The sequence below is a fragment of the Gallinula chloropus genome (genome assembly GCF_964237585.1).
Source record: "Gallinula chloropus genome assembly, chromosome: 3".
Lineage (NCBI taxonomy): Eukaryota > Metazoa > Chordata > Aves > Gruiformes > Rallidae > Gallinula > Gallinula chloropus.
In genome coordinates, this window is record NC_140087.1 from 78,983,361 (window position 1) to 79,006,173 (window position 22,813).

At 40.6% G+C, this 22,813-nt stretch overlaps 2 protein-coding genes across 3 annotated transcripts in view; one reads left to right on the forward strand and one right to left on the reverse strand.

Annotated features, from left to right (window-relative positions):
* Window positions 1-6,131: 6,131 nt before the first annotated feature.
* On the reverse strand, window positions 6,132-12,298 carry NDUFAF5 (NADH:ubiquinone oxidoreductase complex assembly factor 5). The gene is made up of 11 exons (XM_084261763.1): window positions 12,048-12,298; window positions 11,882-11,922; window positions 11,556-11,619; window positions 10,843-10,890; window positions 10,639-10,742; window positions 10,240-10,279; window positions 8,793-8,990; window positions 8,208-8,268; window positions 7,002-7,085; window positions 6,567-6,649; window positions 6,132-6,443 (listed from the first exon to the last, which is right to left on the reverse strand). The coding sequence occupies exons 1-11, from the start codon at window positions 12,273-12,275 to the stop codon at window positions 6,357-6,359; spliced, it is 1,038 nt and encodes a 345-aa protein (XP_084117889.1). The 5' UTR covers window positions 12,276-12,298; the 3' UTR covers window positions 6,132-6,356.
* A 158-nt stretch (window positions 12,299-12,456) lies between these two features.
* Window positions 12,457-22,813, forward strand: part of ESF1 (ESF1 nucleolar pre-rRNA processing protein homolog) — a 33,403-nt gene continuing 23,046 nt past the window's right edge. Inside the window, exons 1-8 of one of the 2 annotated variants that reach the window (XM_084261521.1) lie at window positions 12,457-12,538; window positions 13,538-14,234; window positions 14,929-15,314; window positions 16,104-16,217; window positions 16,987-17,087; window positions 18,887-19,039; window positions 20,571-20,685; window positions 21,614-21,752. In XM_084261521.1, coding sequence (XP_084117647.1) covers window positions 13,565-14,234; window positions 14,929-15,314; window positions 16,104-16,217; window positions 16,987-17,087; window positions 18,887-19,039; window positions 20,571-20,685; window positions 21,614-21,752 — 1,678 coding nt within the window. In that variant the 5' untranslated portion in view covers window positions 12,457-12,538; window positions 13,538-13,564. Of the gene's footprint in view, window positions 12,539-12,902; window positions 12,957-13,537; window positions 14,235-14,928; window positions 15,315-16,103; window positions 16,218-16,986; window positions 17,088-18,886; window positions 19,040-20,570; window positions 20,686-21,613; window positions 21,753-22,813 lie in introns of those variants that run through there. The other variant, XM_084261522.1, reaches the window with a different exon arrangement.

Consider the following 22,813-nt stretch of genomic DNA (forward strand, 5'->3'; position numbering starts at 1 on the left):
CCTGGCTACCTCTGAGGTTTGGCAGCATTGGGAACTCTGCTTTCCCATCTGGAACTGGAAGTACATTTTTAACTTCGAAAGTGAAAGCAGCTCCTGATATTAGGAAAGAACATCAGAAGTCCAGTATCAAATGTCAGTAATTTCTGCATCAGATTAAAGCAGTGAGTGAATAATTCTAGAACTTGAATAAACTAATCTTGACAAAAAGACAACAGAAGACATAGAAAAAGAGACACTGTATCCCCTAAAGTAGCTTTTGGGAAGAATGGATGCACCTGCTAAAGCAGTATATACTTTGTAGAGATGAGATGATGTAGGAACTAAAAAGCAGAATTACATACACCATTAGTGGCTCAGTTCAGGGAGAAAATAGAGTACAGCAATCCCAGTGTCAACAAAAATTTGAAGTTACTGCCCCATTAAATGTCTGCTAAACATAATTACCTGTTCCCTATTAGATGCCCTTAGTAAATTGGTCATTTTGGATAGTATTTCTAGAGAAAAAGTAATTTCCTAGTATTTCAGCACTTCATCTCAGCAGTAAAAAGTTTAAGATTAGGTCTTCAAACCATTTAAATTAATGCATGCAATAAGGACAATATTATTAGGTTGTTTATGTGGCTAAAAAGTGGTCTTAGATGCATCCACTCATTGCTGTCCCTGCAGTTATGTCATCCAGAAAGTCTAAAATTGTATTTGATTAGAAGTAGGGACAACTTCATTCTAAATGCATTTCTTCACAAGGGTAGTTTTATTCTGGGTTTGTTTGGGGTTTTTTTCTGTATTCACACAAATTCTAGATGCAATTTTAAAGAATAGGCCAATGATCAGAAGCGTGCAGATCCCAGCTTCAAGCTGCACTTCTCCTTGTACAAAGTGTAAGGAATGGTTGGACTTGACCTTACGGGTCCCTTCCAACCTAGATGATTCTACAGATACCTACAGAATGCAGAAAAGTAAATGCACAAATTGGGATTTATTTGCATGGTAAAAATGAAGCCTCCTTATTTTGCTCATTATCATTAGAAAGCTGGTGTATTATGATAGATTCCAGCCTATCATGAACACTTAGAGGCCAAATAAGATTGACCAGTGCTGATGATCAACACTCCAACACCAGGTTCCAGACAAAAACATTTTTTGCTCTTACTTTATGAATGTACCCCAAGAAACAGCTCCAAATGATGGAGGGGGAATTTGCATGGCCTCTTCTTGGCAAAAAAGTCCAGACAACATCCGCTGGTAAAACAGAAATAGGAGTGCAATGTGTGGGAACAGAATATCCAAAACTGGTTCAAAACCTAGAAAGGCTGAAAATTAAGACAACCACCAGCTGCAGTAAACAGCAACCAGTGCTCTTATAACCCCAAGCTCTGGTTAAAAGCATAGAGGTGAACTGCCAGCTTGTGGGGGACTACTGTAGAAGGGTGTTCAGACATGAAATGCTTCTAAGGCTTTTTAAGTCTCTACTACACCCAGTTATCTGCTATTACACCTGCATGCACAGTTCGCAGACTAACAGTTAATTACAAGCTACCAATAAGCCAAACCACTTAGAATCTAACTTAAGCCAAGACTTGTTTTCCCTTACAACAAGTATATGTACTCTCTTCAGAGTTTTCTACTTTACACCAATATGCAGCCTTTAGCTAAAACTTAACTGTCTCATGTTTTTAATTTTCTTTTTTCCTTCACCTGAGTCCACCTAAGATATTTGGGAAATCAACCAACCAGCTACAGAGGTCAGACTTGCTTCAGTACTCAGACCAATCTGAAAATGTTACAAGAACTGTACTGCCCCAAATTTAATGGCTCCAAGACCTGGACCAAAATAAATCATGTCTTCAATAAGTGGACATTAAAGTTCTTAGGTTAGACAAATGAAACTTCAAAAGGTTTGACACATACTACCTGAAGCGGCTTCCTGCACAAACAAGATGCTCTAATAAATTCAATCCACTAGATCAGACCTTTGTATCAGGAAATTCCAATTAAACACCATATTGTACTGGATTCCCTTCCAAGTGAAAGCAAACTGTGGCCTGCACTCTGCTGCCAAGGAATAGAGAAAAAAAGCATTTTCAATGTCAATTGTGCCCATACCACTTGGCTGCTTTCAACTACATGACACATCTTCATTCGGGCCACAACAGCCCACTGTCAGCCTCCGCTCTCCACTGGACTTCTGCACTGGCCCTACTGGACTTCTGAAGGGTGAGTGGGTTCTACCACTTACTTCCTGACTCTCCAGTTGATCAGTTTCTGAACAGTAGTCAGGGAGTCTCTGTTGGTGTGGGATTGTCATTTGTGCAAAGTCAACTGCTATGGCCCATCTGTCACTCTGGAAATACAGATGGGTTCTGCCCCTTCATAGTATGACAGTACTAGAACACACTGGGCACTGGTGTCTACCAAGGCTTGGTACTTCTGTGGATCTGATGTGCCAGGCCATGGAATTCACACAGTCCAAAAGATCAGATTATCCCTTTCCTCCACCTGGCTGGAGGCAGGACCCCTCTAATCTTGCTCATCATGTTTGTTGTTTACTTCTTGCAAAAGACTTAAGAGGTCCCTTCAAGAGGATCACAGGTACAGTCACACAGTCTGGTGGGCTGTCCACTGGAAACTGGCACAGCATTCTTCATCGAGGAATCTCTTTTTATAACTTTTTTTCCTTGCAGCTCATTCACTCGGGTTTGGAGGGCTGAGGTGGGCTTCCCATCCCACTTCCTCATACCTTCGCCATGGTCATGCAGATGGAACCACAGGATGCCTCATGGAGTGGATTATTATAAGCTCTTTTTAGAAGAGAGTTGTTTCTGTTTACTGACAAAAAATCACCACCAAAGAACAACAGCAACCAATCACACTCACACCCAGTGATAACACAGAGTACCTTACCAACCCACAACTACAGTGTACTACACAATGCAAGGACTGACCCTATACCCTGGGCACACTGGGACTGCTCTGGAGGCCCTGAGGAGCATCCCTCCCCAACCAGTCCCCTTTTATAGGAGAGTGATGTTAGGGGGTGTGGAAACAGTCCCAGCTAACTCAGCTCATCTGGGCTAACTCAGCTCACCTGTGCTGGCTGCTTGGAGAGGTTACCTCTGGCCTCGCCAGGACCAGGACACATGAAAGGTTGCTGTATTTCTGCCCCACAACTGCTAAAGCTTAGTATTAGGTCACTTCTAGAAAACATGGAAAAAAGTGTCATTCATATTTCTTTCTTTAAGCAGAGTAAAAAAACCACCATTAATTTTTTATTTTGAATATTGTACTTTGAAACTTTTGCTGATGACATTTTTGTAAGTTTGAGGTCATCAAAAACCCTTTCCAATGTTTTAACTTCCCAGTGTGTCAGTCTTTAGAAAGCACAGGAACTGCAAATTCTAATAGTTGGGTTACAAAATGTTGGGCCTAATTATCATCCCTATATCCTAGAATGACTCGCATAAAACTACACATAGATCTCGTAATCAAGACACTGAATAAGCATGCTCACTGATCCTTGACTGAGACTCTCCAAACCTTTTGGAGGCTCAAAAATGCTGATGTTCTTTAAGTGTAAATGCACTGCTTACAAATTTAGACTTTTCTTATTTATGGGCTCTACACTTTTATTAGTCAAAGTCATTATCACCCATGATTCATTTTTCCTTTCTTCTTGAATCTTTAATTCAAGATTAAAGCTTTCTCTGTTATGCATCAGGATTTTTAAGGCTAACTAAGCTTACAAGAAACACTAGGTCACTGTAGTGACCAGTTTTTGGAAGTCACTCTGCAAAAGCTGATTTTTAACATGCACTTAAGAGTTTAAAATAATTTCTAGGCTAGCAACTGGCATGAACATTCTTCATTACAATTTCAGGAAGCTGTAAAGACTTACATTTCAATTCTCATTTTCAGATTTAACAGTCTTACATGACAAACACATCTGTTCACGTAAACTAAGTGTTTTCAAAGCTATTCATACAAGTGCCATGCAAAGAAAAGTGGCTTGTGGAAACCTAAGTAATCTAGAATTCCAAGAAGAAATACTACAGGGGGAAAAAAAGCAAAGCCATTAAACATACACATAAAAGGCAGTTACTCAAAGCTATTCAGGGAAAGTAACACCTAATACTAACCAACACTGCTCCAATGCTGTACCCCTAGTCCTAACTCCTGACTTTGCCCCCCCCCCCCAAGTTAACTGCATATCTATACCAAGCAAGGAAGAAAAGCACTCTTCCATTTCTCCCTGTCCAGAAGATACTTTCCCCCATTAACAACCGAATTCTTACCTACTTTAGTGTTTATATATTCTATCCATGGAATATGGACTCCAAGAGCTGGAAATCCTCCCTTTTCTCCATAATTTAACTGCATGCTTGAAAGCAGCACGATAGGAGCGCTTCTCCAATTAACATTTACCCAGCACATTCCACCTCCTCATTCCCTCAACGCATCTGAGTCACAACTGTCAACTCAAGCAACTGGAAATTTAACTACTAAAGTAATAAGGCATAAAGTTACACAGTCATTTGACACACAACTTCATAGAAACCCACAGTGGGGAAAGTAGTTTCCCCTCGAAATAAGTTAATTTTATTAAAGACAGAGAGGACCTATACAGAGATGTACTAAACCCATTGAGGTACTATAAAAAAAAAAAAAGGCTATCAGAGAGATAAGCTCATCTTTCAGATAGTCATAACATTAAGGGGTTTGAAGGTTATCAGACCACTTACCTCCCCCTTTTTCCAGGAGGATTGTTGCTCTTTTTTGAGAAAAAAGATATGAGATCATCCCCCCTGAATAATTACAGATTAAGTTTATAAGCAAAAGGAAAGAAGATTCCTTCCCTCCTTATCAGGTGGTTTTGTACTTCCCCTGCCCATTCCTCATTCCAAGTCAAAGCCTGGTAAGTAAAATAACCCCCAAAGTAGGGTTTTGAATTTATCACCTTGCCAGCTGAACACAGCATAAATAGTGGTGGGGGGGTTTTTTAAGCACAATTTATGCTATTTTGAAATGTGAATATTGGTAAAGCAGTAGGTGGTAACATTAATACCTGTGTTAGTCTTTGAAACATAATTCAATAATCCTTGAATATGAAGGCTCCTGCCTACCTTGTCTCTTTGGCTGTGCCACACCATTCTCTCAAACTCCACCTGCTGGATAATCTCCTTAGAACAAGCCTAGAGCAGGTCTTTCACCGCCTAGACACAATAAAACTGACTGAACTGATTACAGATTACATAATACCCAAATATATCTTCTTCATGCTTTTCCTTCCTACCATTCTCTTTCAGTTCTATAATCAAGTGAAATCACTGGTCATTTTTTTCTAAACATCTCAGGTTATTTGGCCCCATTTGTAATTAGTATTAATTTCTGATAATGCAGTTATATTCTGAAAAATTCATAGTTCCATGTCCCAGCTAAGGAGAAAAAGGTACACTTCCCACTTTTTAGCCTCTAGTAGTAGAAACACAGGAATTAACATGCAAACGTTATCTCTGACTAAAAGTATGACCTTTGATTTTTCAAATACTATCAGCTAAAAGAACAGGGTAACAATGCCTTGGAACATCCAGAGTAGCAGCTGCAGAGAATGTCAGTTCTAAGCTAATTAGTTCATTTGAAACACACATCCATCTGAGTGCTAGGTCACTCAGGAGTTTGCTGCTCCTTTCAGTACATTCTGTTAAATTTAAGAGAACATCCAACTCCCCTTATGGCTGAGCTTTACTATTCAGGTACAGCAACATCCTTGCTTTGGGGATGAAAGAAGTAATTAAATTAGGGGGCTGTAAGGAAGGGTAGCAACCTGAGATATTTTTATAATGTAGAACTTTCCCACTTCATTATACACAAGTAAAAAAAAAGCAATAACTGACAATAACTTTTATCCATAAATTCCAACCCACAAAAAAAATTAACAAATCTGTGTGCCCGCTGGTATTTTCTCATATAGGATATCTTACAAATGCACCTATTGCCAGTAGTCTTCTGTATTAGGATCTACCATCCTTTAGGAATAATTAAAAATGACATAAGGTGATATACACTCAAGACTTGCACATTATACCTGGATCAGTCTACGATACCAAAATGCTGGAAGAGGCATTATATCCGAGAATAGTAATTTAATCAGAAATTGGGAGAACACATATTCACTTAGAATACTGCTCAAATGTTTGTCTCACAACACCATCTTACACAGCTGATGTAGAATAGGCAGCAAAAAACAAGATGCTGCTGAGCGCAGATTATAATAATTTCCAAATGTTGTCACATGATAAGTACAAGTGAAGATTTATCTGCAGTTTTACAGAAGCTTCAGAACAATTATTTCTGATGAAGAATTATTTTTTCTCCCTTGAAAGAAGTCCATCTATTTTTGCCAGATCTCCAAAGGAAACTGTTGCAGAACCTCTACGGGCTGGTTTTGCCTAAAAAACAGACAGAAAAAAATATAGGGCTAATTTGACCTTAAAATATTTAGTAAAAAGCTTTTAAAGCTTCAGTAATTTTAAAAGTACCTTCAAACAGAAAATAGTTCAGCTTCACATTACCTGTGACTCATGGAATTTCCAGCCAATCATGTAATAGATCTGAAACGTGGCAGGTACTGAGCCATCGCTATTTCCGTACATTTCTGTCAGGGCAGGAAGGGAGGAGAAAAAGAGGTACAGAAAACATCAGTTCTAAGATAAACTTAGTTCTCAAAACATCAGAACTAAATATGATATATTCATCATAATGCCTCTTGGTGAAAGATTTGGGACAATAAAAATATCTCATACTGGTGCATCAACACAGTTCAAATCCTGTCATTATAATTAAGGTTAAAAATATCTTTACGGTAACGGTATTTTGTTCTACTCCAAAATGTTTTGAGGGTTTTTTGCACATAGAGGTCACAGAAAAAGACACAGAAAATAGGTTCTTAACGTAACTTCAGATTATTAAAGTCATTTCAGATTAACTCATTACCTCTCAATGCTTACCTCGGTATATTGCAGCAGCTGCCAACATTGTCTCCCTGTGCAGCAGAGGTTTTCTATTCCAAGAGCAATTACTCTCCCCCATACCTAAAAATATGGTTTAGCTTTAAGAAAAAGAAGATACAGCATATTCCATGAGTTAAATGTCATGCACTAATGACAGGTTTTTATTCAACCAGAGTAAGCATAGAAAAACCTCTGAATCCCACTGTAAGAGAACAACAAACGACAAATAATCAGGCGAGTTTCTTAGCTATAAGAATCCAGGCCTTTTAATGCCAATGCTTTGCAATTTACAGTTTGTATTGCTGGGAATGATCTGAAATTATTACTTCTTCAGGCTGAGTATACAAACATTTAGGTTTTGTAACATAATTTAAGTACACATTGTTTATTCAGATACCCCCCTCATACATTGTTGGCTTTGTTTGGTTGGTGTGTTTAATTTTTTTAAAAAAAGAAAAGCATTAAAATTACTTTCCCACAAGATTTTTTAATTAAAAAAAATTACTTTCTGCAACTGAATGTTTCTGCAAACAATAATGTTTATTTTCACTAGGAGTTACTCTAAACAACAGCAGCTGATCCAGAGTAAGAAGATGCTCTGTAAATAACAGCTGCATATGAATGACTAGTTCACTGTCCATGACAAATGCAACCAGAATACTAAGTCAATTGTTAAGCACCTCCATTGTTTTGTCATTCCTCAGCAGACTCCAGTTTGAGGGTATATTTATTCTAATTCCAAGAAAGGGATGAGGGAGGCTAGCAGGAAAAGTTAGTATGTGGGATATATACTTCTGTCTCCCTTTCAGGGCTTTTCAGCTGCTTACATTGAACAGGCTTCACGAATAACAAATAATATTTATTCACAAATAAGCAAAACAGACAATTCACAGCAGACCACAAAGTAACAGATCTTTGACTTCTGCTTCACAACACAAATCTGCTGAGAGGCACAATTTCCTGAACTCACTAGAGAGGAGAATAAAACTAACAGTTGCATTGGTACAGTAAGTTTTATTATTTATGTCTAATTTTTTCTTAAGGAATTAGTTTCTTTACAGCAAGGGTGGTCAAACACCGGAGCACAGAGAGGTGGGAAAGGTCCCTTCCAACCCAAACCATTCTATGATTTGGAGTTAAGAAACACATAGTCTGCATCACCAATACAGAAAGCACTCAAGTTTCCACCAAGCATATACTTGCCTTGCAAATCTTCCATAACCTCAAACAACCCCGGATAGTTTACTTGAATTTCATCAGTATCCTAAAAGAATGGACAAGCTTCATATTAGAGCGTATCAACTTAAACCAGTAGCATTATGCCAGCCTTGCAAGCTGCTAACAGACTATTGAACATTCTGTTCAAACTGTGGATTTCTCAGAAAAAAAAGAAATACCATCCTAACATTTCTGAAAAGCTTTGCAATAAAATTTTAACTGAACACCATTATTTTCTTCTTGGTTTTAAAAGAAACAGCAGGAGTGCCTCAAGTTTGTTGTTTTGTTTTTTTTTAAACTGGTCTAACGGTCTCTGACATTTCTCCAAGAAGACCATCCAAATTCTACTGGGCCCCTGGCCAAAGATACACTTCAGTTGCTTTCATTAATCACAGTGAAGCCAAGAACAGAAGCAGTCCAGGCTTCTTCAGCAACTTACTCAGCAAGGTGCACAGCACGCAGAGGGAAACAGTACATTGCTAACACATTCATAAATAGTACTTCTTTTATATACCAGCAATTCTGATGTTTTGGATTGTTCTGTCTGATTGTTCTCCTATTTATAATTACCACAGTCAGGGTGTTGAAGCCAGCTCTTGACAGCAAATGTCCCAAGTCAGAGACAGCAGTGAATGGTGATACATGAGGAGAAAACCCCCCTTCTCTCTCCAGTTCTGCTAGCTGCAGGGAGCAGCGAAGCTCATACAGAGTGTCACCCCCAAACATTGCACCAATAAATACTCCATCTGGCTTAAGAACCTGGTGAATCTATAACACAGAAAGGAAAAAAAACCACAACAGAAATGTTTTTTGTTATTAAGCCTATGTAACTAAGAAGTTCTTAGTATTTTCTTTGAAATGAACTTAAACTGCACCAAAGCTTTCAGACAGGTTATTTTGCAGCATTGCCAAAAAGTGAGTGTTTGCCCTCAAGCAAGAGCAAATCCCCCCAAATTACACTTAAAAATCAAGAAACACAGAATGCACTATGGAAGCAATACTCCTAAAACAATATCCTTCACTAATGTGCTTCTGCAAAGGAGGTAGATTAAGACAGGTTATCCTTACTTTTACCTTCTCAGATGAGGGCAGCTAAAATGTATTTTAATGGTTTGATGGAAGGAAAACTGAGTCTTCAGTTTCCAACAGCAATCTCCCCACTTCTGAATACACAACTGAGTAATGCAATTCTTACTAAGCTTACCCCACACACTTTTAACCAGACAGAAGAGAAATATCATGACTCAAATGCCGAGACTGACAAGCTGCTTTGCCTAGAAAACTCCTAGCCCCCTTCTGACAAGGACAGCAAATTCATACTTTCTTTTTTCCTTAAGATTTCGCAGCAATCCCTCATTTAGATAGCCAGAAAATCCAAATTACACACCCATGTTAACAAGGCAAACAGAAGCTTTTGCTGTCATACTGATTTGAAAGCAAAGTCTTTTAAACTGGTCTTTAATTAGGTATTAATGAAGCTACCTTTTCTTTGCTAATAAAGCAGTCTTTAATTATCAGGTAAGAAATGTAAGCATCGAAGGCAGTTAGCATTAGTTAAAACCAGTGGTCCCAAAGCTGGCATTCACAACGAAATTAGTCCAAGAACCCTGGTTCACTCCCCTTCGTGGGACATTATAAAGAATCAGTTATTTTTATTGTGCAGTTAAAAATACTTGACACTCCATTAAACTTGTATATTCCAGATAGAAGTATATACTTCTTTTCAAACCTTTTTTAAAAAAAAAGTAATAGGTACTGAAGGTATTTGGATTTATATTTTTGTTATCACCATAACAGCAGGGTACTCCAATTCATGCCAGCAGGTGACAACAAGACCATTAATGACTTGAACAACTTGAAGTAAATGAAAAACCAGCAAACTTGTTAAAATATTCCTTGCCCTCGCTCCCAACTTCGCTGATTTGAAACAGGTTTTCACCTGTAGGAAGAAGCTGAGGATTCAAAAAATCAAGCTATAGCAGGTGTTGACTTCTGTTATTAAAAACCTGTTTCTTACCTCTCTGAAAGCTCTAGGAAGATCATTCACCCAGTGTAAACTGAAATAACAAAAATATACTTTTTATAATTGCATATTAAATAAAATTCAGGTAACGCAAACAAATTATTCTGTTATCTACATAGGAAGGTGAGGAGATGATAAGTCCTGAAAATGAGTTAGTAAAATCACAGGAAAGAGAAGCTACAGGTGTCCTGAAGGAAAACAAACAAACAAAAAGGAACCATCAGAACAGCAGCTTGTCCTAACATTACATGCACCAAATAAGCAAGTACGTTTCACAGTGCATCACTTACAGCTGTTTAATGCACTACTTATCTTCATTGTCCTTAAAGTTACTCTCAAATAACATTATTTAACATATTCAACAAAAGAAGTAAATGAATTATTAATACATACCTTAAGCTACTAACAACAAGATCAAATGTATCTTCTCTGAAAGGAAGGGATTCCTCATCAGCTACAACACTGACCGTAGGGATTTCAGATTCTATGGCATTTTTCTAGTGTTGTGTTAGAAGAAAAACAGGATCATAAACTCACTTCTCGTGCATTTCCATGTCATGTAATTGAAGCACATTAGGAGTGAGAAAAGCTACTTACTAAAGCATTCTCAGCAATATCAACTTGAATAAGTTTTTCAACTGTTTCCTAAAACAAAATTTTAGAAGTCTATCAAACATTTAAATTCGTTTATCAGTTGACATTAGTAACTTTTTGAAATCCTTACACAGGCTTAAAACAACTTAGAAGGAATCCCTTTAACATTTAATAAAAGTTTTATGTAAACCAAAAAGCATTTCCCCCCCAACTTAGAAATTGCTCCCAGAGAGAAAGAATAGTTGAGGTAAAAGGAATAACAGAGAACACATTCTTGGGTTTTGGGTATAAATTCATCCAGATATAAAGTATGAATTAACGGCTAATGAAGCACCTTTACTTAGAGTGTGCTTCATGAAGGGTAAGCTGTTCCCCATTTAAAGTCCCCACAATAATAATTCTCTTTAACAAAAAAGCACATCCAATACATTGATCAAAGAAACGTGTATTTCTACTTGGGGTTAAAGGTTAAGTGTCATGCAACAGACAGCTTCCCCTACACTACGATTTTTTTAATTCTTTAGGGATAACAAATACAGGCTAACAGTCTGTCCAACGCACATCTTCGGATAGCAGCTAGAGATACGAGGAGGGGAAAATGGATTTCTCTCTTTAAAATCCAGATAATTGCTTTAAGTTATAACAGAGCCCTGCTTGAAGACTGAGAGATAAATACGTGCTTATTTTAAACGCTTGCAAAGACAAAGAGCCGGTACCTTCGTTAAATGTTGAGCTATGTAACCTCTTCCAGAGCCCACATCCAAAGCAAGAGGAAACGTTCTAAAGAAGAAGTTTAACAACGTAAAACGTAACGAAGGCTTGGGCTAAGTTTAAGACTATAGTAGGTCTCGTCCCCTCATCTCCCGACGCCTTTTCGGCCTAAACACGCCGAGCACCCTCCTGGGGCCGCCGCTGCGGCGAAGGGCAGAGAAAGAGGCCCAGCACCCATCGCTCCCTCCCGGGGATGACACCCCCTGGCCGTGTCCCTGCCGCTGCAGGGCGGCCCGCGGCGGGTGAGGCGCTGCCGCTCGCCGCCAGTTACCTGGTGATGTCAAACACCCTGTCCGCTATCCTGCCGCCGACCTAGGGGGAAAGCAGCCGGTCAGCAGCGCCCGCGGTGCCGGCGGGGCCTCCCCCAGCCCTCCCCACTGACGCCTCCCCCACCTTGCCGAGGGGGCCGCCCCGGGGCCGCCGGCCGCCACCCCCACCTCCTCCCGCAGGTAGTCGCACTTGGCGGGCTCGGCCTGCAGCGCCGCCCAGTTCTTCTGCTTCCGCTTCAGCCGCCGGTCGAAGGGGCTCAGGGCACCTGAGCCCGATGAAGCACCGGCAGAGGGCCCGGCGGCCACGGCTCGCTCTGGCGGCGCCCAGAGCCGGCGGCCACGGCCGCTCCACCCCCCCAGCATGAGGGGGCGGCCGACGCCCCTCAGGACCCGCATTCCCACAGCCTCAGCTCCCACCATCCCGCCGCGCCCGGCGCATGCGCGGGAAGCAAATCACCCCTCCGCGCCGCCTCTAGTGGCCTCCCTCTGCGCATGCGCACTTCCACCCCCGTTACCCGCTTTCCGCCGGTTGCGCCGCGTGAATGGTTGGGTGTGGTTTATCCTTTCGCGGCCGCCGTAGCGCTGCCGGAAGTTGCTTCGCCGTCGCGTGGTGGTGCGTCTTGCCGTGAGGGAGCGGGAGGAGCCGGCTGCCGCGCACGGTCGGTGGGCTCGGGCTGGGCCGAGGCTGCAGCTGCCGCCGCTAGAGGCTGGGAGGGAGCGGGGTGTCGTGGGCCCCACGGGAGCGGGGTGTCCGGGGCGCCTCGGGGGCGGTCGCGGCGCCGCTGCCGTGCGCGGAGGCTCGGCCGCAGCTGCCGGCGGCACCGGCCTGCGCGGTCCCAGACGCTCGGCCTCCTCTTGACCGGTCCCTTAGCGCGTGAAGCAGCCGGACCTCGCGGGGAGCGCGAGGCTGGGGTCTGGCGTACGGCGAAACTCGGGGTTGTCGGGACGGGTTGTTGCTTCGGACTTCTTACTGGGGCTCCGCCAGCCTGGAGAAGGGAGGGCTCCGGGGAGACCTTATAGTGGCTTTCCAGGACCTGAACGGGTCACAGGGCAGCTGAGGGGGGACTGTTGGTGAGGGTAAGTAGTGACCGGATGAGGGTCGATGGTTTTAAGCTGGAGTAGGGCTGGGCAGGTTTGCATTAGCCATTAGTGAGAAGTTCTTTGCTGTGAGAGTGGTGAGACGCTGGCACAGGTTGCCCAGAGATGTGTTGGAGGCATTCCAGGTCAGGCTTGATGAAGCTCACAGCAACCTGGTCTAGTTAAAGGTGTCCCTGCTTACTGCAGGGGGTTTGGCTAGGTGACCTTTAAAGGCCCCCTGCACCCTGATGTGTTCTCTGAGTCCATTAAATTGCCTGAGGTATTGAGGTGTTGGATTGATAGGGAGCCACTTAAGGCTCTATCTGCACCCCATATGATTTTTTAGCTGTTTGTTGTCTGAGGAAACTAAGAATTGTGGGCAAGATTGTGGTAGTTGCAGAATTATTTATGACTCGTTTAGATGCTGCATGTGCTTTTGAAAAGAACTTCTTAGGTATAGGTTAGAAACCTAACGTTCCTTCTTTAATTTTTTTCAATTTTGTGTCTAAATTTGTGGTAATTATTTGTCTGTTTTAAGTCAGAAGTGGTGTCTTATTTGTTTGTTTTTTTTCATATTGTAGCTGTCCAAGTCTTCAGCAGCACCAAAAATGGCATCCCAAGCAGAAATACTGAACGATGGGCGGTTCAGCTGCATTACTAGAGACCCCAGGTTTTGGGAGATGCCAGAGAAAGAGCGTAAAATCAAGATTGACAAACGATTCCGGGCTATGTTCCACGACAAGAAGTTTAAGTTGAAATATACAGTAGATAAAAGAGGTCGCCCTGTTAACTATACTTCCACAGAGAACCTCAGGAAATTTTATGCCCTGTCGGAATCTGACTCGGATATTTCAGAAGATGATAGTAAAGAACATACTGAAAAGAAAAAGAAGAAGAAAAAAGCTAAACCTAAAGGACAAGCAGATTCTGCAAAACTACCTGCTGATGGTATCTCAAGGCAGAAGAGCAAAATAATCAAGCCAGGGTTGGACAAAACATGTGATGCAGTGACAAAAGCAGATGACCTTAAAAAAGGAGGACCAAAACTTACATCTAAGTTCAATTTGAAAGAGGTCTCTAAGAAAACTGCAGCAGAAGTTGATAACTCTCAGGGAAACAAGGGTATTTTACGTAAAGGGGAAGGCAAGCAAGGAGATGCATCAGGAGGAAGATTAATTTCTGTTCAAAACAAGCAGAAGTCTTTGGAACCAATTGGTACTGTGTCAGTTAAAACTCCCAGGAGGGACCGCTCCCTAGGAGGAAAAATAAAAGAATCGGGTTAGTTGTTCAATAACAAATAACAATGTGTTTACTTGGATGTTGTTGCTTTTGCTTTATCCATGGAAAATTTTTCTTTCACGTGATTAGTCACACAATACTGGCTTGGATTCAGTGTTGCTGAAGAAATGGAGTTGGTTATCTCTTTACGGAATCAGTGCTGATTCTTCATGAAGGTTGTGAACATCCATGTCCTTTTAATTGTTGGAGCAGAAATTATGCTTCAGTTAGTAGAGTGTACAGTACTGTATACGCTGTTTACTATATCCTTAGTTCCTGTATACTATGTTTATCAAACTGAATGGCAAATATGAACTGTGAACACTTCTGCATACCAGCACTTCTTGACTGAAAGCGTCTTTATATTGATCATGTGTTCTTCCATTACAGAAATCTAATTTCTGCCTGTTGATTCTATACATAGAAATAGAACAACAATAATATTTTCTTAGGGTTTGAGGTTGATAACACAGTCGTGAACCTGAAGAGTGATTCAGATAGACAAACTGAAGAGGTGATACTGATAACTTAGGATTTTTTGAACTTCCCTAATGTAGTTATTCCTGGACTGTCTGTCATACGTTTTGAGGGTTCTATAAATCTGTATGAAGAAAACCTGAGGTGTTTTTTCTCTTTGTATAGGATCCTATGTAATTAAAGCATAAAAATAGATAACCTCATGTTTATCTTTCAGTGACTGTAAGCAGAGACACTTGTGATCAACGTGATGTCAGTAAAGGCCAAACAGAGGAAGAAGTTTTTGCAAGTGATAACTCTGAGTATGCAGAATCAGAAGAGGAGCCAGAAGATGGTGGGGAAACAGAAGAGGAAGAGGAACCAGGAAATGATGAGGAAGCAGATGAGGAGGAAGAAGGAGAAGACGATGAGGGAACAGGTGAAGAAGACAGTGATTCAGAAGACAGTGAAGAAAGTGATAGTGGCCCTGATCTAGCTAGAGGCATAGGGAACATTGAAACGAGCTCAGATGATGACGAGGATTTAAACGCAGTATTTCCGAAGGAGCCGGAGATAGAGCATTCCTGGCGCGAGCTGGATAAGGATGCCCCTCGTGGAGATGAGGTAGTGACACTTCTGTGTGTGAAAGGTTGCTGCATGACAAACTCAGAAGGGTGCTCTGAGTTTGTTATAGATCTTCATCTATGAAACAGTTGGTGAAAGTGTCTGAGAGGTCGGACTCGATGATTTCTTGAGCCTCCAACCCCTGCAATTCTGTGATTTTTCATAAAGGTTCACAGAATGGACATCATGATGGGATTGGCCAAAAATAAGAGACTTGCAGCTTTCACTGGTGTCTCTCCCTCTTACCTCATCTGTAGATGGATGAGCTATAAGTGATGAGAGCAAACATCATTTACTCTCAGACATTCTGAAATTTAAATGCTGCTTTTGTTCGCTATTGATTTTTTCACTTTAAAAAAAAAAAGTTTGAACTCGTGCTTTAAGAAATGCAGAAATCATTAGACAGTGAAGGGGGACTTTTATATGCTAATTGCTCTCAGTTTCAGAAATCACAATACTCTAGTGCTGTTGTGATACTGTGATACTAGTTGCTATTGAGACCTAACCATATGACGATAACAAAATCCTAAGTGCTGGTGCTGTAACTGCAATCCTAAATCTATGGATGGTGCAGTCTCTTTTGTGCTGCTTTGTTAGTTTAAGTGATACAAAGTCTTGAGGAAAATGCTTCCTCTATTTTTTCAGTTGAGTTTGTTGATGACATGATTTTTACCCATAATGCTTCCGAGATGGTTGTGCACATTCCCCATAGCAGTCAGGAATTAAACCTACAGGAATTAAGTCTATGAACTTTATGCCTCTCTGTTTTTTTTTCTTCTCTCTGTTCAGATTACAAGTAGACTGGCAGTTTGTAATATGGATTGGGATAGGTTGAAGGCTAAAGATTTGCTGGCTCTATTTAATTCTTTCACACCCAAAGGAGGAACAGTATTTTCTGTTAAGGTAAGACCTGATTTCTAAAAGGAGTGGTGGCTTTTACCATGAAAATAAAAAGAAGGAAAGAAAAGACAATAGAGTAAGAACCAATGACATTGCTGTAGAAGAACCAGAAGAGATATTAACTTGAATAATGAGAAACTGTGTTGCAATTTAACTTGTTGTATTAGAAAAAATTACAGGCTGCTTTTCAGCATTGGGCATATATGTGGTGGAGTTAGATCCTGAAGCTGTTAACTTCTCATTTATGTGAGGTCAGCACCAAGTACTACTAGGGAGAAACTACGTTTCCTTGGCAAATTTAATTTTCAGTGGTTGTTGTGGTACATAACACAGCCTTAAACCTGGCTTCTAAATGCTTTCCAACCCCTTTTATTGTTGCACTAAGCTTCTTGGGTTTTGCCACTTTTGAGTTTATTAACTGGATAAATTCTGATCAATTAAGCTATGTTTTTCTAATATTAGTGTCTACGTGCAGTTTTCTGAGAAACGTTAGTCAAATACCCCTTTCTGAAAAGGGCTGCAGTGCAGTGAACTAAGCCAGGGTTCCTTTTGTTCCTCATCTCAGCCAAAATATTGTCATTCCTAAGAGGCAGTTTGTTTATTCTACTGTCTTTTTTGTAAATTCAAGTTTATAGAGTTGATCCCTTTACTGATTTTAGAGAAAAAAAGACAAAGGCGAAGCCTTTTAGAGAGAGATGTTTTTTCTTAGTTGGTGTACATTATGCTGTTGCTGTTACTCTTAAAACTTTATTTTATGTTTTTGTATTTGTAGATTTATCCTTCAGAATTTGGAAAAGAGAGGTTGAAAGAGGAAGAACAAAAAGGGCCTGTGGAACTGTTTGATCTCCCAGAGAATACCACAGAGAATGATGGGTATTTAGCATTATCTTCAGATGAGAGATATTGTGTCTAATAATTCTCAGTGAAAATCCCAGTCAGCTCTTGTTTACAAAATTCCTATGTGGGAATCTCCTGTGGATGACTTAATTTTAGAGCTTTCTCGAGGGATATTTTACAACTGATGTTCAGAGTTGTTAATTGTCAATGCATTGAATAAATGCATTATAATGAAACTTGAGAAAATTTCCTTCTTGATAACTGAGTTCCTGCTTTGGCAGGGGGGGTTGGACCCAATGATCTCTCAAGGTCCCTTCCAACCCCTACGATTCTGTGAGTTCGATGTTTTTATTGTATAGCTCATTGGAATAATTAATGGAACATATATGTGGAGAGCTTCACATAGCATTTTTTTCTCTACAAACTGCCATCTGTGCAGTAAAATCTCCATGTTTCCTTACTTCTCAAAATTTTTAGCTGCCTTACCAACAGGGACTTTAACTTAGGCTATGAATTTCCAGCCTGAGATTTCTTGAAAACCACTAGCAGCAGGAGCCCTGTCTTACCAGGCTGAGCTCAGCTCTACCATGGTCCAGGCTTCTTCAAGCGTGTCTTTTTATTCTCATTTGTTCTGCGTGAAAGCCATGTCTGTATGGAACTGGAGAGGTCCCTGAAGGGAGAAGAGAAGCAGGAGGGGAATCAGCTTTTTAAAAGGGTACACAGTGGCAGGACAAGGGGGAATGGATTAAAATTAAAGGAAGGATGGAAGATATAGATTACATATTAGGGGGAAGTTTTTTACAGAGAGAGTGATGAGGTGCTGGAACAGGCTGCCCAGAGAGGCGGTGAATGCTCCATCCCTGGAGGTGTTCAAGGCCAGGTTGGATGGGGCCCTGGGCACCCTTGTGTAGATCCAGGCCTGGAGGTTGGTGGCCCTGGCTGTGGCAGGGGCTTGGAGCTCTATGATCCTTGGGGTCCCCTCCAACCCAGGCCATTCTATGATTCCATGAAGTGCAGATCCCTTTGAAGAAAGTCTCAAGTGCATCAGGGATTTGTATGATGAACTCACAGTGCATGCTGAAGTCAGCTTTTCTGTGTGCATCAAGGCACATCCTGGAGTGTTGGATTTAGTGCTCAGTTGGCTCTAGAAATTCTGGAGTACAACAAACTGAAATTCAAATATCTGAGATACCCCAGTGATAACTGTGTTTGTACCCTTTAAATTCATGGCCCTGCAGTTACTCTCCTCCATCCTTCCACCAGTTCATCCGCTTCTCAGTCTCTTACCTGCTTTTCTTTCTTGCTGTCACCTCCTATGACAGCACCACCACCTGTGCTACCCAGGGTAGTATCCTGATCCTTTCTTCACCCATACAACTTACTCATCACTCCTACACTTCGTTTCTCTAGCATCTGTCCTTACAGTTTCCCAGTTTGTCTCACGTTCTTAACAGGTCCCTTTCCATCTGTATGAACATCCTTTTCATCAGCCTTGTTAAGAGCCAGGATAATTGCAACTATCAAATGCAATTTTCTGTAGCCCTACACAGAGGTGCTACTGTGTGCTGCACTAGACCTCTAACCTTATGCTGCCTGTGGGAAGCAGTCAGACACAGGAGGCATGTGCTTAATACAATTCTGTGAACTGGTCTTTTATTTGAGTAAAACTGAACAGATGCTGGTGGAACTTCCTGCTGCTCAGCAACTACTCTTATTTTAAGAGTAGGAGAGTGTTTGAGTGCTGCATATTTCTAATGAGTTGGATTTAAAATGTTTAGCAGATGAAAGGTTGTTGGAGCCAGCTCACTTTATTGTGGTGTTTCCCACTTTTGCAGGATTTATAGGGAAAAGCTGCGGGAGTATCAATTTAAGCGACTGAAATACTTCTATGCTGTTGTTGAATGTGATTCTCCTGAAACAGCCAATAAAATTTATGAGGAATGTGATGGATTGGAATTTGAAAGTAGCTGCTCTTTCATAGACCTCAGGTAACTCCAGTGGTGGCTTTATTGTACATTGGGCTGGGAGGGAAAAGTAAAGTAAATTTAAAATTGGAGTAAACTATAGTATGATCTTCATTCTGTGACCAAAATGAGATGTATTAAAAAAAAAAAAATCAGTGAGTTGTTAGGTTTTTCCTTTGATTGTTTTTTCTCTTTTTGAGCATTTTTATTAGAGTATGAAAAGTTGGAGGGAATCTCTGCTTAGAGCAACTGTTATCAAGAGAAGTCCAGTATAATGTTCTGGTTACATCTTCAACTTTTTGCTACAATGAAGTGAAGTGGTAGGAATTAGAAAACAGTCCACCACAGTGCTGCTTTTCCCTCTCCCCCCAGGGGTCCAGAGGTGGCTCTATTACAGGATTGCTTACCACGGGGCAAGAACATTGGCTGCTGTCATCATGAAGCTGCAATAGATCACTGTGCCAGCCCCTATGAATGAGCTGGAAGCTCTACTGTTTCATAAGTCATGTTTGTGAAAGAAAGTGATGTGAATTATAGTTGTGCTTTATTGTTAGCATTTCCTTTTGTTACAAAAAGCAGAAGAGACCTTAACTAAATCAAACTAAGTTTTGACAGAAGCTGATTTTGTCTGCTGGGACCTGTGTTATGGGTACTCTTGGAAGTCAGTGAAAGCTAAATTTTTTGCTTTGAACCGTTTTCTAGAGCAGCTTAATTCATTTGTTTTGAACCATGCTGGAGAAGAATATCTCTGTCAAATGAGCATGTTATCATGGTTATCATGGTTCATGCTTTTAAACATGTTCATGCTTTTTTTTGTTGTTGAACAGTTGATGCTTTTTTTTTTAAACAGTTTATGCTTTTTTAGAAAGATACAGTTTTACAAGAGATACAGCTGTTTAAAATTCTCTAGTGCTTTTCCTAATCCCCTACTTTGTTATGTTGTAATTCTGAATAGTATTCATCGTATTACATTTGCAATGATTTTTAACAAAACAGGAAAAGTCCAAGTAATTTCTCATGTCATGCACAAAGGGTTTTTAAATCTATCTTACTCCGTTGGTACATGACTGGTCTTTTAAAATTTTTTTCCCTGCTAATTCTAATGTTAAAGATGTACTGGGCTTTCCCAGTAAATGTTTTGAGTTTTTTATTTATCTGTTACCAAATTAATTTTATTGGCTTTCCCTTCAGAATTTTTTATATTAAGCTCTCAGAAAATATTACTCTTGAAGCAAACAAACACCCAAACCCCACACCTGCCAATACCACGCTGATTATTTGCTTTACCTCCATAATATGGTGGTGGTACACATGAAAAACCCATGGATTAGCTGTGCAGAAGCCAGGCAGTTAATCTTACATGTGTAAGAGTATTGTCCATGTCATTTTTTTCCTTTTCAGGCTTACCAACTTTTCCTTTTACCAAATTCTGTTGTCCTGATGTACCACACTCATTAAAAGCTTAGAGCTAGGCTTAGTTTATGCTACGTAAGCCTAGTTCATGCTACGCTTTCCCAGTGTATTTGAAGAATAACATCTTTTATTTGTCTTTAAGATTTATTCCAGATAACGTTACATTTGATGAGAAGCCAAAAGATGTAGCCTCAGAAGTCAATGTAGCTGTATATAAGCCAAAGTACTTCACATCTGCAGCTATGGGAACTTCAAAGGTATCCTTACAATGTTTTTGTAATGTTTTTCTAATGTGTTTAGTTTTGTTGTCAGCTTATAAATTATATGAGTACTGGGGAGAAGATTCCTGATTATCTTTGTCGTTTGAAATTAAAGACATCAAAGGTAGTAAAAGATGTGTGTTACAGAACCACAAGCTACAAGCCCATAAATAAGCTAGAGCTTGAGATTTTAAAAGCAATTTGGCTTCTTTGTTACAAATTAAATACTACATTTTGACCTTATACTTCTATTACAAGTTGCACATGGGATTACTTTGTTATTCACAGTTAAATCTTTTAACTTGCCTAAAATGGATGTGCAGCTCAACAAGAACCTTTCTGGTGGTAGTGCAAGGCTTTAAACAGTTGTTTCCTCTCCTTGTAGCTATTTGTTCCTGCTCTGTCTAATGTGACAGCCACAAACTTCATCTGGCCATGAAGAGAAGTGATCAGTTGAGAAATAAGTAATTTCTGCTGCATCATTTTTCCAGTCAAGATCTGTTTCACCTTCCAGTTCAGGGTGCAGTTGTGCCCTTTTGTTGTCCCTATTGCCATCAACCTGTGGTTCCAGGAACAAGTTCCTGCTGGAGGACTTAGGAGAGGACTTAGAGGCTGCTTCAACACCAGTATCTTCTGGCACACAGGAAATTTGGCTTGCAGAGATTTCGTTGTTGTGTGACCTCCTCTTACAGAACCCTTCAGTGCATGAGGAGGCTGCATCAGTCTTTCAGGCAGTTAAGACTCATTATAAAACAGTTCCAGGAAGTTTTAACTACACTGACTTTAGTAAATGCTTATTACAGGGAATTGTTGTAGACACATTAGCAGCAGGTTTGCATTGCTTCTTAAATGGAAGGTATCACATATTTTTTCTCTAAAAAGGCAGTGTTACACTGTTTAATTTTAGCATTTTCTTATTTTTCAGGTGGATATCACGTGGGATGAAACGGATCATGAACGAGTGACGTCGCTTAGCAGAACTTTTAAAAAAGAGGAACTTCTTGACATGGATTTTCAAGCTTATTTGGCTTCATCTAGTGAAGAAGAGGAAGAACCGCAGCAAGGTACTCAGGTTAATAAATGTTGTCCTCAAAGTCATTAGCTGGAGTGTTTTGAACACAGGTTATTTAAATATGTAAATTATATCTTCAGAAAATTATATGAATGTTGTCTTCTAAAGAGACAATATTATGTCCTCGTGATTGAGCCCCTGCATAGCAGCTTTCTGAATAGGAGTTTGCACCTCTGAGCCTAAAATAATTTTCTTCTCTTCCCCTCCTCTCCCCCGCTCTCATCCCTCTCTTTTTTTTCTGGGGACCTTAATATTTCTCTGTCAAATTTGGAAATACCTCTTTAATATCTTCGTTTTTGAGATAAAATTCATTTCAGTAGAACTTGAGGTGCTTCCTTTTCAGAGGAAGAGTCCTGCTTTGAAATGCACAATGGTTAATGACTAAATGAATGAGATACAAAGCTCACTCTGGAGATCTGTTCATACTTTTCTGTAGTATTTTGTCCTCTTTGTGGCCCCCTATACACATCCTAAAGTCTCTGTGGGGCAACGTGATACTGAAGAAATTACCCTGAGGCTGTGCTTGTTGGAGGGGCCTAGACAGGACACTGAATGGGCTCCAGACCTCAAAAGGTGCTGAGGGGGATGCAGATTGTACAGAGCTTCTTCACTCCAGCACTAGCTCTTCTTGGGTGACCAGAGGAATGTGAATGGCAGGGGAGAAAAGCTGTGCTGTGGGCCTTCTGGTACTCTTAAGCTGTAGGTCTTACATGGCGAGGGGAAGGGTAAGCAGCAGAATTCACATAGCTTATTCTTAAGAACATAAAGACGGTGTCATCTAGCTTTGTAAGGTATGTAAATCTTCTGTGTATGGTGGACCAATTGTAAATTCCTGAATTGCCTTTAATGTTTCCACGCCCAAGACTGGGAGGCTGGAGCATCTCTGTGTGAGGAAAGGCTGAGAGAGATGGGTCTTGTTTAGCCTGGAGAAGACCGAGAGGGGATCTGATCAATACCCATAAATATCTAAAGGTTGGGTATCAAGGGGATGTCTTTTCAGTGGTGCCCAGTGACAGCACAAGGGGCAATGGGCACAAACTGGAATACAGGAAG

Coding starts and splice junctions, on each gene's coding strand:
- NDUFAF5 (XM_084261763.1), bottom strand. CDS start 12,275: ATGCGGGTCCTGAGGGGCGTCGGCCGCCCCCTCATGCTGGGGGGGTGG. Junction 10,743..10,842: donor ATATTGCTGAGAATGCTTTA/GTAAGTAGCTTT, acceptor ACACAACACTAG/AAAAATGCCATAGAATCTGA. Junction 7,086..8,207: donor GGTTATGGAAGATTTGCAAG/GCAAGTATATGC, acceptor CCATATTTTTAG/GTATGGGGGAGAGTAATTGC.